Raw genomic sequence first — 13,334 nt, forward strand, 5'->3', positions numbered from 1 at the left:
AATAGCAAACCATCTGGCGGGGGTTCAAAACGTGCGTGCGGACAGTCTCAGTCGGCTACTATCGGCCGATCACAAGTGGCGTCTTCATCCAGAGCTGGTCCTTTCCATCTTCCGGATGTGGGGGGTTTCCCAGGTAGACCTGTTTGCCACTCGGGAGAACGAGCACTGCCCATTGTTCTGCAGCCTTCAGTTTCCGGTGCAGGAAGCATTGGGGCACGCGTTTCAGATGTCCTGGAACGGCCAGCTGCTTTACGCGTTTCCCCCCATACCCTTGATTCCTCGAGTTCTGAGGAAGATTCGCCAAGACCGGGCCCAAGCCATATTAATAGCTCCGAATTGGCCAAGAAGGGTGTGGTACATGGACCTTTTCCAACTCTCGATGTGCCCTCCGCTCCATCTCCCTTTCAGGGCAGACCTCCTCTCGCAGTCGCAGGGGTGGGTTCTACACTCCCACCTCCAGAGCCTGCACCTTCATGCCTGGAGATTGAACGGGGCAACCTGAGTTCTTTTTCTCTCCCACCGGATGTGGTGGACGTTATTTTATTGCCCCGGCGACACTCCACCAAATCTGTCTATGCGAGCAGATGGGCTAGATTCATTGGTTGGTGTGGAGAGAGACAAATTAATCCCTTAAGTGCCCATTTGTCGGACATATTGATGTTTGCATTGTCCTTGGCACAGCAAGGCTGCGCTGTTGCTGCTGTCAAGGGCTATCTTTCGGCCCTCTCAGCTTTCTTATGTCTTCCTGATCAACCCTCTTTGTTCAAATCCCATTTAGTGTTGAGGTTTTTGAAGGGGCTTACCAATAGGTTTCCTCCCACTCCGTTTCTTATGCCCCAGTGGGATTTAAATCTGGTCTTAACCATTTTGATGGGCTCTCCTTTTGAGCCGCTTCATTCTTGCCCTTTAGGATTTTTAGTTCTAAAGACTGTGTTTCTTACGGCCATCACATCTGCTAGGCGTGTAAGTGAGCTTCAAGCTCTTTGTGTTCACCCTCCTTTTACAACCTTTCATAAGGACAAAGTGGTGCTGAGGACTAGGGCGGCTTTCCTCCCCAAGGTAGTGACTCCTTTTCATTTGGGACAGTCTTATCACTCTCTCAACATTCTAACCTCCTCCAAATCCATCTAAGGAGCAGGAGAGGCTCCATTGACTGGACCCAAGGAGGGCTCTCAATTTTTACATAGAAAGGATGAGAGAGTTCCGCTTGGACGACCAACTCTTTGTCGGATACGTGGGGAAGAGGAAGGGGAAGGCCGTCCACAAACAAACGCTATCCAGGTAGGTCGTTCTTTGTATTAAGATATGTTATTCATTGGCGAAGAAAGATCCTCCTGATGGAATAAGAGCCCATTCCACCAGGGCTAAGTCAGCCACATCGGCCCTGGCTAGAGGTGTTCCAGTGGTAGACATTTGTAAGGCCGCGACTTGGGCGTCTGCCCACACCTTCGTAAAGCATTATTGCTTGGACTCTGAGGTGAGGGGGCATGGCCTTTTTGCGCGGTCTGTGCTGCGGGATTTCTTGTTATGATCAGTCAGACTCCCACCTCCAAGGCGGTACTGCTTTGGAACTCTATTCATTAGGTGAGGAATCCACAGGTAGTTGTATCCATCAGAAGAGCAAGTTACTTACCTTTGGTAACGCTTTTTCTGGTGGATACACTAGCTACCTGTGGATTCCTCACGGTCCCTCCCGCTTCCCCGTAGTCTGTCTGGTCATACTGAGATTTCCTTGGGTGTGTACATGTATATTTGATTGTTTCTGCATTATGAGGGTATACACTTATATATATTTGTATATATGTTTCTATTTGTATGTACTGGTATACATTCATGGCTATGTAACTCTTTTTTTTTTTTTACGAGCATGTGTTGATACTGTTGCCATTATTGGTTATTTTCCTTTTCTATAAAAGTTTTCTTGAATTGGGACATGAAGTGTATGGAATGTCAATATTCAACTATTCGTCTCAAAGGCACGTAAAAAATGGCGTAAAATGACATCAGCACGCCGGCAAAGGGCCTCTTATTGCCACAATGACGTCAGACGGAGCTGCGTGGAGTCGGGCAATTGTGACGTCCTCGCCGACGTGCAGAGCTGGAAAGAAGTTTCCGTTGAATGCTGCGCATGGGGAGAATTCATTAGGTGAGGAATCCACAGGTATTTGTATCCATCAGAAACAAAGTTTACATCCTGTTGAGGTACAGTCCCATTGGTTTTGTCACTATACGGAAGAGATGAGCAGCGCAAACTCTTGGCTGAAATACAACACAGAAAGTAGAGGATTTCCCTGGATGGAGATTCTGCGGAAAGTCAACACAAGCACAGTGCAGGTTTACCGGAGAGAACTGTCTCCCATACTTGCTGCAAGCTTTGAAGTCTTCTACATAGAGCACGGCTGGGGCCCATGGTAGAGGAAGATGTGATATATTGAAAATATTTCAGCCCTAGAAAAAACATCCTATTGTATATTAGAAAAAAAAGGACCTCAGACCAAGCATCCTGAGGTAAAAAAGAGTAATACTTACTTCTGATGAGGGAGGTGATTTTCAGAGAAATCTCCAGAGCACAAGGCCAAAAAAACATACATAAATTGGCAATTTAATATGTCTATTCTAAGGGGAGGGCTATAGTTTAGGGTGAAAAAGGATGCACGCACAAGGCTAGGAGATGCCAAAAGTTCTCTAATAATACAGCATCCTTTCAAAGTACTTTCCCTGCCAGAAGTTTGCAAAGCAGTGTCCCAACCAGATTGGGAATTAGGGGGAAGCCAGGATTAAAAAGAAACTAAAGTATGGAGTGGGGAAAAAGAAGCCAGGTGAAGGACTACCAATGTTATGAAAGGGAGACATATAGATGAAACTGAAGAACAATGCTGGTAGAGAGTATTCTGCGTGTAGTGGCCTATGAGGTTAAAAAAAAAAAATGCAAATATATATTTCACCTACTTGACAGAAGCCACAGACATTCCCTGAGCCTGGAAGAAAAATAACTCAACATATTAGTACCATGATAAAACTGACCTATTGTTTATCTGTTTATCTTGGGATTACTTAAAATGCTCAGGATCCACATCTCCAAACAAACACACCTGATTTATGTAATGTACAAAACTTTAATCCACAATACAAAAATTAAAACCCCCTATTTTACATTATTAGCAGCAATAAATGTTCCACATAAAGGAACAAAGTTGTTGTACAAAGAATAAGCTAATTACACCGGGTCTCTTCTTCACGGGTTCATGTAGATTGCCAAGATAAGATCAACATGAAGACTTTTAATATTTAGCAATCATAAATAGGTACAAGTACAAAATGTGCACAGTACATATGTACTTACAATCTAGATCTAGCCTTTTGTATGGGTTGTTACATTTATTATACAATGTACATGACACTACAAAAGGTTTCATTTATTTAAAAAAATAGCACACTCTGGAAAAACATTTTTTTCATGTTTTGCTTTAACATTGTGTGTCCAGTTCCAATTCCATGCATTAGATATATATACATAACAATCACTTAATACAAATAGGATCCAATATACATTTCACTGAATGATGCAGATCACACAGATTGTTCATTTACTAACATTTATAGTAAAAGCTCATCCTGATACGGACTGAATTGAGTTTTATCAGAAACAATAGTGTTAAGAATATGTCCTAATTTCTCCGCAGACCACTCCAAGAATATTTCCTTGTGCACATAATATCATGATTGTATCATTTCACAAACCACTTTTGCTTTGCATAAGGTGGTCAATTACATGTCTGCAATACCAGAATATGAGGTAAGTCAAGTACACTGCATGGCATGCATGCACGCAAAATTCATGCAGCAGTGTATCTGAAGAGAATGCAAAAAATGCTACTTGCTGAACATACCTTCCTCAAACAGATAAAATGTTCAATTTACAGAGGGTATCCCGGTACTGGTTATTGACAAGTGAGAAAATATCATGAGATTAGAAAAACAACTATGGGTCTAATGCGTGCATTTCGACTGTGTCAGATAAAAAAACTCTCCCAAAAAACAACTGCAACTGGTGTGTACAAGTCAATGTTCTTGGCTTTAGTGTCTCATCTGAGTGAAGATTAAGATACAAAAAACGTCCCCCATCCTTGAAAATCCTCAAGCATCGTATGCAAAGATTTTTGCTGCTTTTAATTAGTAATGCTGAGCCATCAGCTACATTCTATATCAGTTCTTAAACAGAAAATAAGAGGGTTATAAAACAGTTAGTCCAATACCATGGCAGACAATGCATTGAGGTCCCTCATGTATGGGTGTGCAGTTAAGATTTCATCAATTTTATGTCTTTGCTGGATCTCAGGAAAAATATTAAGCAATTCACTTTTTAAATGCATAGTTTCTGCACTAGTTCTCTGTGTAGGTTTGGTTAAACAAGACTGCACTTTCTGCACCTGTAGAGTACAGCAAAGCTGAGGACCTCCGGGTAGTTGAATTTCAGGTTGGACGTCCACACTAGTGGCAGAGGTGGTTGGCGGAATAAGGGATGGTTTAGAGACATTCAAACCTTCATTGTTCGTGAGAAGGCATGGTGCAGGAACATTGCTGAGAAAAGAGCAAAAAATAAATTATGTTTTGCAGCCAAATGTTTAAATAATGAACATAGTTTAAATGTAATAACTCAAATAATGAATCTTCCTGCCTTCAATTTAGACTCTCCAGTTGAGTTTGCATGTTAAGTTCATTAGTTAGAGTACCATTCCCTCAAGAGCTTTATTCAACGCATAGACTTGTTTATTTCCCAGCAACTGTCGTCAGGCACTGCATGAACCCAGCTGACTTGACAGACACACAAGAGGTTTGCCAGGAAAAACATCCATTATGCAATGAAACATTCCTAAAGAAGGTCAAGTGATTGTCTATTAATGCTTTGCTCGTGACCCCCTACATACTGTTAGAGGAAAAGCAGGAGGACAATGTAGGAAAGTGCCCTCCTTTTGGCACAGTTACCCTCACTTTTTGCCTGATGTCACTATGTTTTGACTGTGTTCACTGGTATCCTGCTAACCTGGGCCCCAGTGACTCTGCTCTTGCCCTCTAAATTTGGTCGCTGGGACTTCACACACCCCACACATTTGGCATACTGGTGCCCCCATAAACGTCCCTAGTATATGGTACCCAGGGCATTGGGGTACCAGGGGTTCCCCATGGGCTGCAGCATGTATTATGCAACCCATGTAAAATGTGTTTGCAGGCCTGCCATTGCAGCCTGTGTGAAAAGGTGCATGCACCCTTTTACTTCAGGTCACTGCACCAGGTCACTATAAGTCACCCCTACGGTAGGCCCTCCTAGCCCAGAGAGCAGTGTGCAGGTACCTGTGTGTGAGGGCACCCCAGCATGAGAAGAGATGCCCCCACAAACTCCAGCTCAATTTTCCTGGACTTCGTGAGTGCGTGGGCGCCATCTTACGTGTGTACTGGACATAGGTCACTACCTATGTCCAGCTACCTAATGGTAACTCTGAACCTGAGCATGTTTGGTATCAAACATGTCAGAATCCTACCCCAATACTGTTGCCAGTATTGGTTGTATGATTCCATGCACTCTGGGGGCCCCTTAGAGGATCCCCAGCATTGCTCTACCAGCTTTCTGGGGTATTCCGGGCAGCCCACGCTGCTGCCACCCCTCACACGGGTTTCAGCCCTCCTGCTGCTTGACCAGCTCAAGCCCAGGAAGGCAGAAGACAGGATTTCCTTTGGGAGATGGGGTAACACCCTCTCCCATAAGAAATGTGTTACATGGCTTAGGAGGGGTAGCCTCCCCAAGCCATTGGCATGCTTTGAAGGGCACACTTGGTGCCCTCCTTGCATAAACCAGTCTGCACTTGTTCATGGACCTCCAGCCCCTGCTCTGGTGCGAAACTGGACGATGGAAAGGAGAGTAACCACTCCCCTGTACTTCACCACCCTAGGGGTGGTGCCCAGAGCTCCTCCAAGTGGCCACTTGATTCTGCCATCATAAATCCAAGGTGAGCAGAGGCCTCTGGGACCATCCAACTGGCCAGGTGACATCACAGCCCCTCCTGATAGGTGGTCACCTTGCTAGGTGACCAATCCCCCTTCCAGGGCTATTTAGGGTCTCCCTCTTGGGTTGGTCCTCGGATTTGACGTGCAAGACTACAGCAGGACTCCTCAGCGACTTCTGGCCACTGAAACAGCAACTGGACTCCAGAGGAACCTACAATCTGCAGCTACAGTGACGACTCTGCTCTGCAACATTGTTTCTCTGGCTCCTTCCAGCAACTGCAACATTTCCCCAGCTGGGAATCCTCTGAGGGTGGCAAGTCTTCCGTCTGCACTGAGAAGCAAAAACGAATCTCCCTTGGAGTGAAGGAGTCACTCCCCTGAATCTGCAGGCACCAACTGATATGACGAACGGCTGGGTGGATCTCCTCTCTTCCTGAGCTGCGTGGATCCTGCATCACGGGTGCTCGGGGCACCATAATAACCAAGCTTTATTCTACGTTTTAATCACAGCCTCTCCTGGGAAGTAACAAAAACACCTTCTCCCGAACCAATGTTTGCCAGCTGTAAATCAGAGGTTCATAAAAACCAAATAATTGTATATCATCTGGGCATAGTTTGCTCAGAAATCATCCTGTGAAAGGAGTGCACAGGGCTAGGTCATCAAATGCTTCTAAACTGGCCAGGAGGATTCACCTCACAATATCGAAACTTAGGGAGCAATCAATTCCCGCTTCACTATACATAGTTTCCTGAGTAAGCATCTGAATGAAAGCCTTGCACAAGATGGGGGTGCTCTTCTGATGTTTGGGTAGTCAGTGTCCTGCTCAATATCCAGGAGGCCTTGCAGGAGGCTATATGATACTAGTAAAAGTAAGGAGCCAGCACAGGTAGCGGGGCCTCGTTTATTGCAAGCTGCAATCACCCAGTCTTGGTGGAGTTACAGGGCAATCCTAATGCCTTAAACAACTACAAGGACCTCAGGTAGTGGAGCCAAAAGTGAATATCGCAGGTAATTGTAGAGACTATGAGGGGAGACCTGGAATGACTTGATGCACCTCCTTAATCCCTCAAGGGACAGCTGAAATCCTGAGCAACTGTGAAGACTGGCTGGGGTCTTGCTCTGACTTGTCAGGAGCATGGCACAAAAGGAAAGAGTAGAATGACAACCCATTCTAAGCGGATGACCTGTAAAAAAATCTAGGCACATCAATGATGATACCTCTAAGAAGATAGCTCTAGCTTTCTCAGGATAGGTGTCAACTGTTCGATTAACTCATCCCTAACAACAGGATTACCCATAAGCTAACCCACGCTCTGTAACAAATAAACTTGTGACATATATCTACACACTAGTTGTCAGTGTCATTTATTATGCTGCATGCAAAGTATTATCACAAATTCTCACTTTCTCCAAGGCCAGATGTAGCAATTTTAAATAGATTTGGGCACACAGATGATGATGGCCCTGCACTAGCTACCACCTACTGGGCTGGTGCCCAACCTAGTAGATAATTTTGAACTAAACAATTCTTTTGTAGGGAACTGTGGAACTTCACTTGACATAAAAAAAATAGTAATTTGCCATGATTTATAAACTGATTGGTTATTGCTAAGATGTCATAAATGGCATAATCTAACCCAAATATTGCTAGAGTATCTGGAAACATTCATACTACAAATGTTATCACTCTTTTAAAAGTCGCCATTGCACGTAATCTGCAGCCACAATGAACCAACACTGCATCATCCAACATGTGTCTGGTGACAAAAAAGTCCCCACAAAAAGAATTGCCTTGTGATAGCAATGCTATGCAGCTGGCCACATCACTTGCAGAGTGACAGAAGGGACAACATTGTAGTGTTTGTCCCCTACAATACAGGATGCAAGCTTTGTGCAGTAAGGACCAACAAAGGTCAAGAGGGCTGCACACCTTTTTCTTGGCCTGTGGTGTCATGAGGGGAGGGATGAGACCAGAATGGGAGGTGTCTTAGAAGGGGTCAGCAGGCTGGAATGGCTCTATTTGTGGCCGGCGTTCTCCACCTACCCAACCGACCTGGATACATGCAAGGTAAAGGAGAAGCATTATTACTGTGCATGTCTATTTCAGCATCGCACAGCGGAGTTACAGGATGAGCCTAAATCTTCAAACGACTTCTGTCTCCAGATAGTGGATCTTGGATACAAAAGGGAATTCCTTAGGTCACTGGGAGTCAATATGGCAGGGCCTGGGATGATGTGACAGCATTCCTTAATCCTACAAAGACAGCTGAAATCCTGAGCAACTGTGGAGGCTGACCAGAATCTCACTCTGACTTGTCAGGAGCATGACACAAAAGAAAAAAGCAGGGTGCAACCACTAAGTGAATGAGCTGCATAGAATCCAAGCTAGGATATTTGTATTGACAGCTCTAGTTTTCTCAGGATAGGTATCAATTGTATGATGAACTCGCAGCGGACACCTGGATCGTCCATAAGCTAACCCAACCTCTGTAACAAATAAAGATGCAACATTTTATCCACAAAGGAGTTGTCAGTGTAATTTATTATGCCACATGCATTGCATTATGTGTTCTCAGCTGTCCGCACATATTCCAAGGGCTGGGGTAGCAATGCTATGGTTATTATGCAGCATCACAAAAATCCGTCACTGCTCCTAAACATCTGATGTTCACAGGATGGATTTCTTTCAACATTTTGTGACTGGCTGTGAGCCCAGAGTGACAGAGCTCATACCATGATTTAATGTCTTGTTGTCCATGGGACAAAACAGACATTAAAACATCTTGCCTGACACAAAATTCGACATGTGTTAGGCGATATAAACCCCATATCCCTTTTAGGCTTTTCTTCCAGGAGTCAGACTGATCCAGAAAAAGTTTCCAAGCAGTAGCTCTCCAAGCCTACCATAGGGCTCCAACTGGCTTCTGCCATGACTTCACACATAACAGATAACATTCGGACGGTACTTCCTTTAACTTTCTGCGCACCATACTGAGGTGCAGAAAAGGAAGTGAGAAACCATCAATGATGGCAACAATAGTAGCACAAAACACATTTACTTACCTATGGAAGCAACTATCAGGGCAGAGGGAGGGCAATGAAGAATCAATAGGAAGATTATGTATCTATCAGACCTCTTGTAACCACAGGCAAGTAATTTGTTCTACAAATGGGAACAACTTTCTGCTGATTACTCTCCCTGAGTAGGAACTGCATAGCAGAACCCTCTGGGAAGTGATGTGAGACAGTAGTGTTGATTAACCATGCAAGTTATGTAGCACAGGCAAAGCAAAATAAATAGCCATCACTTTGAGCTTGAGCCAGTAGTGATTAGCAAACAATGAAAGAAGAACCATGTAACCGTCTGGCAAATATTGGTTACAGGAACCCCTTTGGCGATAGCTCGGAAGACACCATATATCTAGTAAGGTGAGCACGAATGCCCTCGGGAGGACCTTTCTAGGCAAGGCATAGCAAAACTGTTTTTGGACATCATATTTTTTTTTTAAACACATTTTTGTGTTTTTTTGTAACAGAAAACAATCCAGAGTAATATCATTGTTAAATATTGGACTTCTGTTAAAGAACGTTGTAGAGTCAAGTCTTGTAGTCCCATCCCATACCCTACCATAATGCAGCAGAATCTTCATGTGTTTTACCTATCCAGCCTCTACACTGCAATATCAAAATAAGAAACAGAACCTTGAGTTCTCCTTTGAAATCAGTTTTAAAACACTCATTTTCAAAAGATCATTACTAAGGGCTTATAAGATTTTCCTCTCATCTCTGAACTAATACTTTCGTGTGTCTTATGTTGTACATGTGTTGTCTCAAGCTTCTGTCCTGCTCCATTGTCTGGCATTACGTTAACAATCTCGTCCCAGGTGGTGCCAGGCAAAGTCTGGCTTCCTCAAAGTCCGATTCGGTTCCCTGTTTAACAAAACACTTTGACATTCAGCCCATTTCAACATCTCTCTATGAAAAGTGTGCAGACTTGAGCTTTTAAGAGCCTTCCAGCTCACTGCAATTGGACGCGAAGATAATACGAGTGAAGTGTCAATAAAAACATTTGCTACATTCTCAGGCTACAATGTTGTATACAGTCTTAAAATACAAACCCCTGGTGCCCACATAACACTCCTATCAGTGTCCCTACAGGCCAAGCATTCAAGGCACCCTATGAACAGAAGTCCAAGCCTATTTCCTTTTATCTAGGACAACTATCTTGTGCCTCTTTAAAAATATTCTAGTACTTCTTTAGAGAGTAAGATATGCTTTGTGCATGTTGTAGAATATTAATCTACATCTTGTACTTCTTGAGATTTTTAGAGTTTTTCAGTATTATCCACCAGTCCTCTTCACTAAAATACATACCTGTATTGCTCCTAAGAGTCTCTACTGACCATTTGGACTGCCTGCAGAATATGCAGTACATTGTTGTCAATGCCCTACACTTGTCAGTTGTAGAGCATACTATTTTTAAACCCTGCTGCACAGGTGGTTCATTCCAGCCTACTTTCCACATCCTCAGTAGTGTTGTGCTAATGGCGCCATAAAATACAGAAATGTCTCACAGGTATCCAAAAAGCTTTTCTGAGCTCCTGATACTCTCTAAGCCAGTGGTTAACATCCTGTGGTCCAGGGACCCCAGGGGGTCCGCAAAGCCTTCTCAGGGGGTCCTCAACTGCTTAGAAAATTAAATAATATTAACTGATTAGGTTTCCAGCTTTCAATAATGGGGGGGGGTCCCTGGATTCCAATAATGTTTCAGTGGGGGTCCACGATTTCCAGTAATGATAAAGTGGGGGTCCACAGAAGTCAAAAGGTTGGGAGCCAGTGCTCTAAGCCTTAAAGTCTACGGGGTTACCCTATCCTACAGGTCGTCCATCGTCTCTATCCCTTTTTCTGCTCATGACATTACTCTCCTCCTACCGGTCTCATTTTGAAGAGTTGGAATGCCTCTTCTAAAGAGGGTCTTCACCCATCTGTCTTTCCAGTCCCTTGGGTGTCAACAATATTTGTCAACAGTTCCAGGAGTGTGGGCATGACAGCTATCTCCCACTCCTGTGCGTTGCTCTTTCCTTAACCCACTGTAATTGAGCTGCAGGAGCAGTAAATCTCCCCTCCTACACAAGCAGTCACAACTTGGCTAGAGCCACCCATCATCAGTTTGCACCCCAAAACAAGCCTATTAAAGATTGTGTCCATTTCCTGAAACAGATAATCAGGAATAATTACTGGAAGAACTGCAACATAATATAAAAACCTAAGTAAGGCTACTATCTTCGCTAAGATGACAATAGGCAATTTTTCCACAATGATATGCTTACTTTCATTGTTGCTATGCATTACACTGAATTGGTGATCTACAGAGATAAAGGACTGTTATTTTGGGTAAATCCTGAATATGCTCCATTTGTCTTTGGACCTCAACACCTCACCGAATCTCTCAAGAGGCTTCATTGCACCCTCTGTGCCTGTATGTAAGTCATTCGGGTATAGCAGAAGTAGATCATCTATGTATAGAAAGGCTTCCCTGCTAGGGCAGGTAATATTGGGGTAGACACCACTGTAGCAAACCTCTCCCTAATGCGTATGACCCAGACGCTACTTGACAAATGAGGACTCGAGTCTTTGCACAGAACACACCAACCCAAGTATGAAGCTCGAACCAAGCCCACCTCTATCTTTTCCAGCATAATGCGCCAAAGTGCTGTTATCAAACAGTTTTACAATATAAACCAAAAATATTAAACCATTTGATTTCAAGGTTGTGGGTTGACATTTAATTTGCATTAACTTTTTGTTGCTGTATTGCGCCCTGGAATAAACCCATTTTGATTAGAGTGTAACAACTCCAACATATGTGGCAGATGCTTGACAGCGGAGAGTTTGATCAGCACCTTATAATCAGTGTTGAGCTTTGGAAGAGGCTTATATGCTGATACACTCCTACAATTGCCGACTTTTTTTGGGGGGTGGGGGGGAAATTAAGACCATAATCAGTTCTCTAGTAGTTGGCTGAAATCCACTCTTTCTGGTGGTGTTGTACACTTTCAAAAGCAATGGTGCTCGAAGGTCAAAGTATGTTTCACAGAGCACCATTGGCTAGCCATTTGACCCAAAGACCTTCCTCCTCACCATGCTTTTTACAGGAGCCCTCATCTTTTGGTCTATGTTATTTCCTCCCTCAAGCACTTTCTCTTGGGTCAAGGTTTTCACATTCACCGCCTTCACGCAGTTCTGTATAGACTGAACATCAACCTCGGCTGGAGCTGCATATATGTCTCACTCAGTACACAAAAAGGCCACATTTTTTCACACAGCGAACATAGTCTCTTCATACGTAGTATAGATTCCCAAACCGGGGGTGGGGTGGGGGGGTTGGTACAGGGGAGAGCAGTAGGTTTAGGGGGCAACAAATTTATGTTCTTGGGACTTCTTAACAAGCCCGAAAGCCTCCGTCTTAACCTGCTTGCTCATCATGCGCTCTCGCTAGACATTACCTGCAGTCAAAATTCCTTAGCCTCTCAAGGAAATGTGCCAGTCTTTCCCTATCCTCAACTAATATTTTCAGGGTGTTCTAGCTGCCTTTTCCACCACCCGCAAGGCCTGCTCCTGTTTCTTTACCTTGCTGACCAGTGTCTACCCAATGCCATCTATTGTTTAAATGCAGTGACCTCTTGTGGCCCTAAAGGCCTCCCATTCAACTATTAATGATGATGCCTTGCCTTTATTTTCCCTAAAGAAGTTTTGCATTTACTCCCTTGCAAATTGCTGGAGCACCTGCACCCTCTACATTCAGTTTCCAGTCTGGGATTACTGTTCACAATTTATACCACCAGTAGGTTTAGGATTAGGCCTGGGAAAACGTTAATTATGGTGGCGTTATTTGCATAACTGAGTTATGCAAAGCTCTTGAAATTGTGCCATATACATAATTATACTGCAGTTTGCTGCACAATTATAGTGCAAGAACAACCAGAACAAAAGTGGCTGTTGAGATGGCAACAGCATTTTTCTCACTGCAGATTATGTGGTAAAATATAGCACTAAATAACAGTTTTGTATTTTGCATAATTACATGTATATTTGCTTAATTTTCCCGAACTACGCAAATTTTGCACATCACAAGTTATGATCAGAAGAGTCCAGGTCAGCTCCTTAGTTTGAATCATTTTTGTGTTCATCTGGGGAGAACACACATACACACTTATCTAGTCTTACATGCAGGTATTGCAGACCAGATATAGTTGTCCCTGGCAGTCAGGGTGATGCACCCTCCAGGAGTCCACAAGACTTTACTGCAGCAGTTATGTACTCAGAAATG

The 13,334-nt window shown here is 43.7% G+C and overlaps 1 protein-coding gene across 1 annotated transcript in view; it reads right to left on the reverse strand.

The window, feature by feature from the left end:
- Positions 1 to 3,096: 3,096 nt before the first annotated feature.
- Positions 3,097 to 13,334, reverse strand: part of N4BP1 (NEDD4 binding protein 1) — a 160,569-nt gene continuing 150,331 nt past the window's right edge. The window contains exon 7 of the mRNA XM_069217885.1: positions 3,097 to 4,581. Coding sequence (XP_069073986.1) covers positions 4,245 to 4,581 — 337 coding nt within the window. The 3' untranslated portion in view covers positions 3,097 to 4,244. The remainder of the gene's footprint in view (positions 4,582 to 13,334) is intronic.

This window comes from Pleurodeles waltl, chromosome 12 (assembly GCF_031143425.1).
Source record: "Pleurodeles waltl isolate 20211129_DDA chromosome 12, aPleWal1.hap1.20221129, whole genome shotgun sequence".
Taxonomy (NCBI): domain Eukaryota; kingdom Metazoa; phylum Chordata; class Amphibia; order Caudata; family Salamandridae; genus Pleurodeles; species Pleurodeles waltl.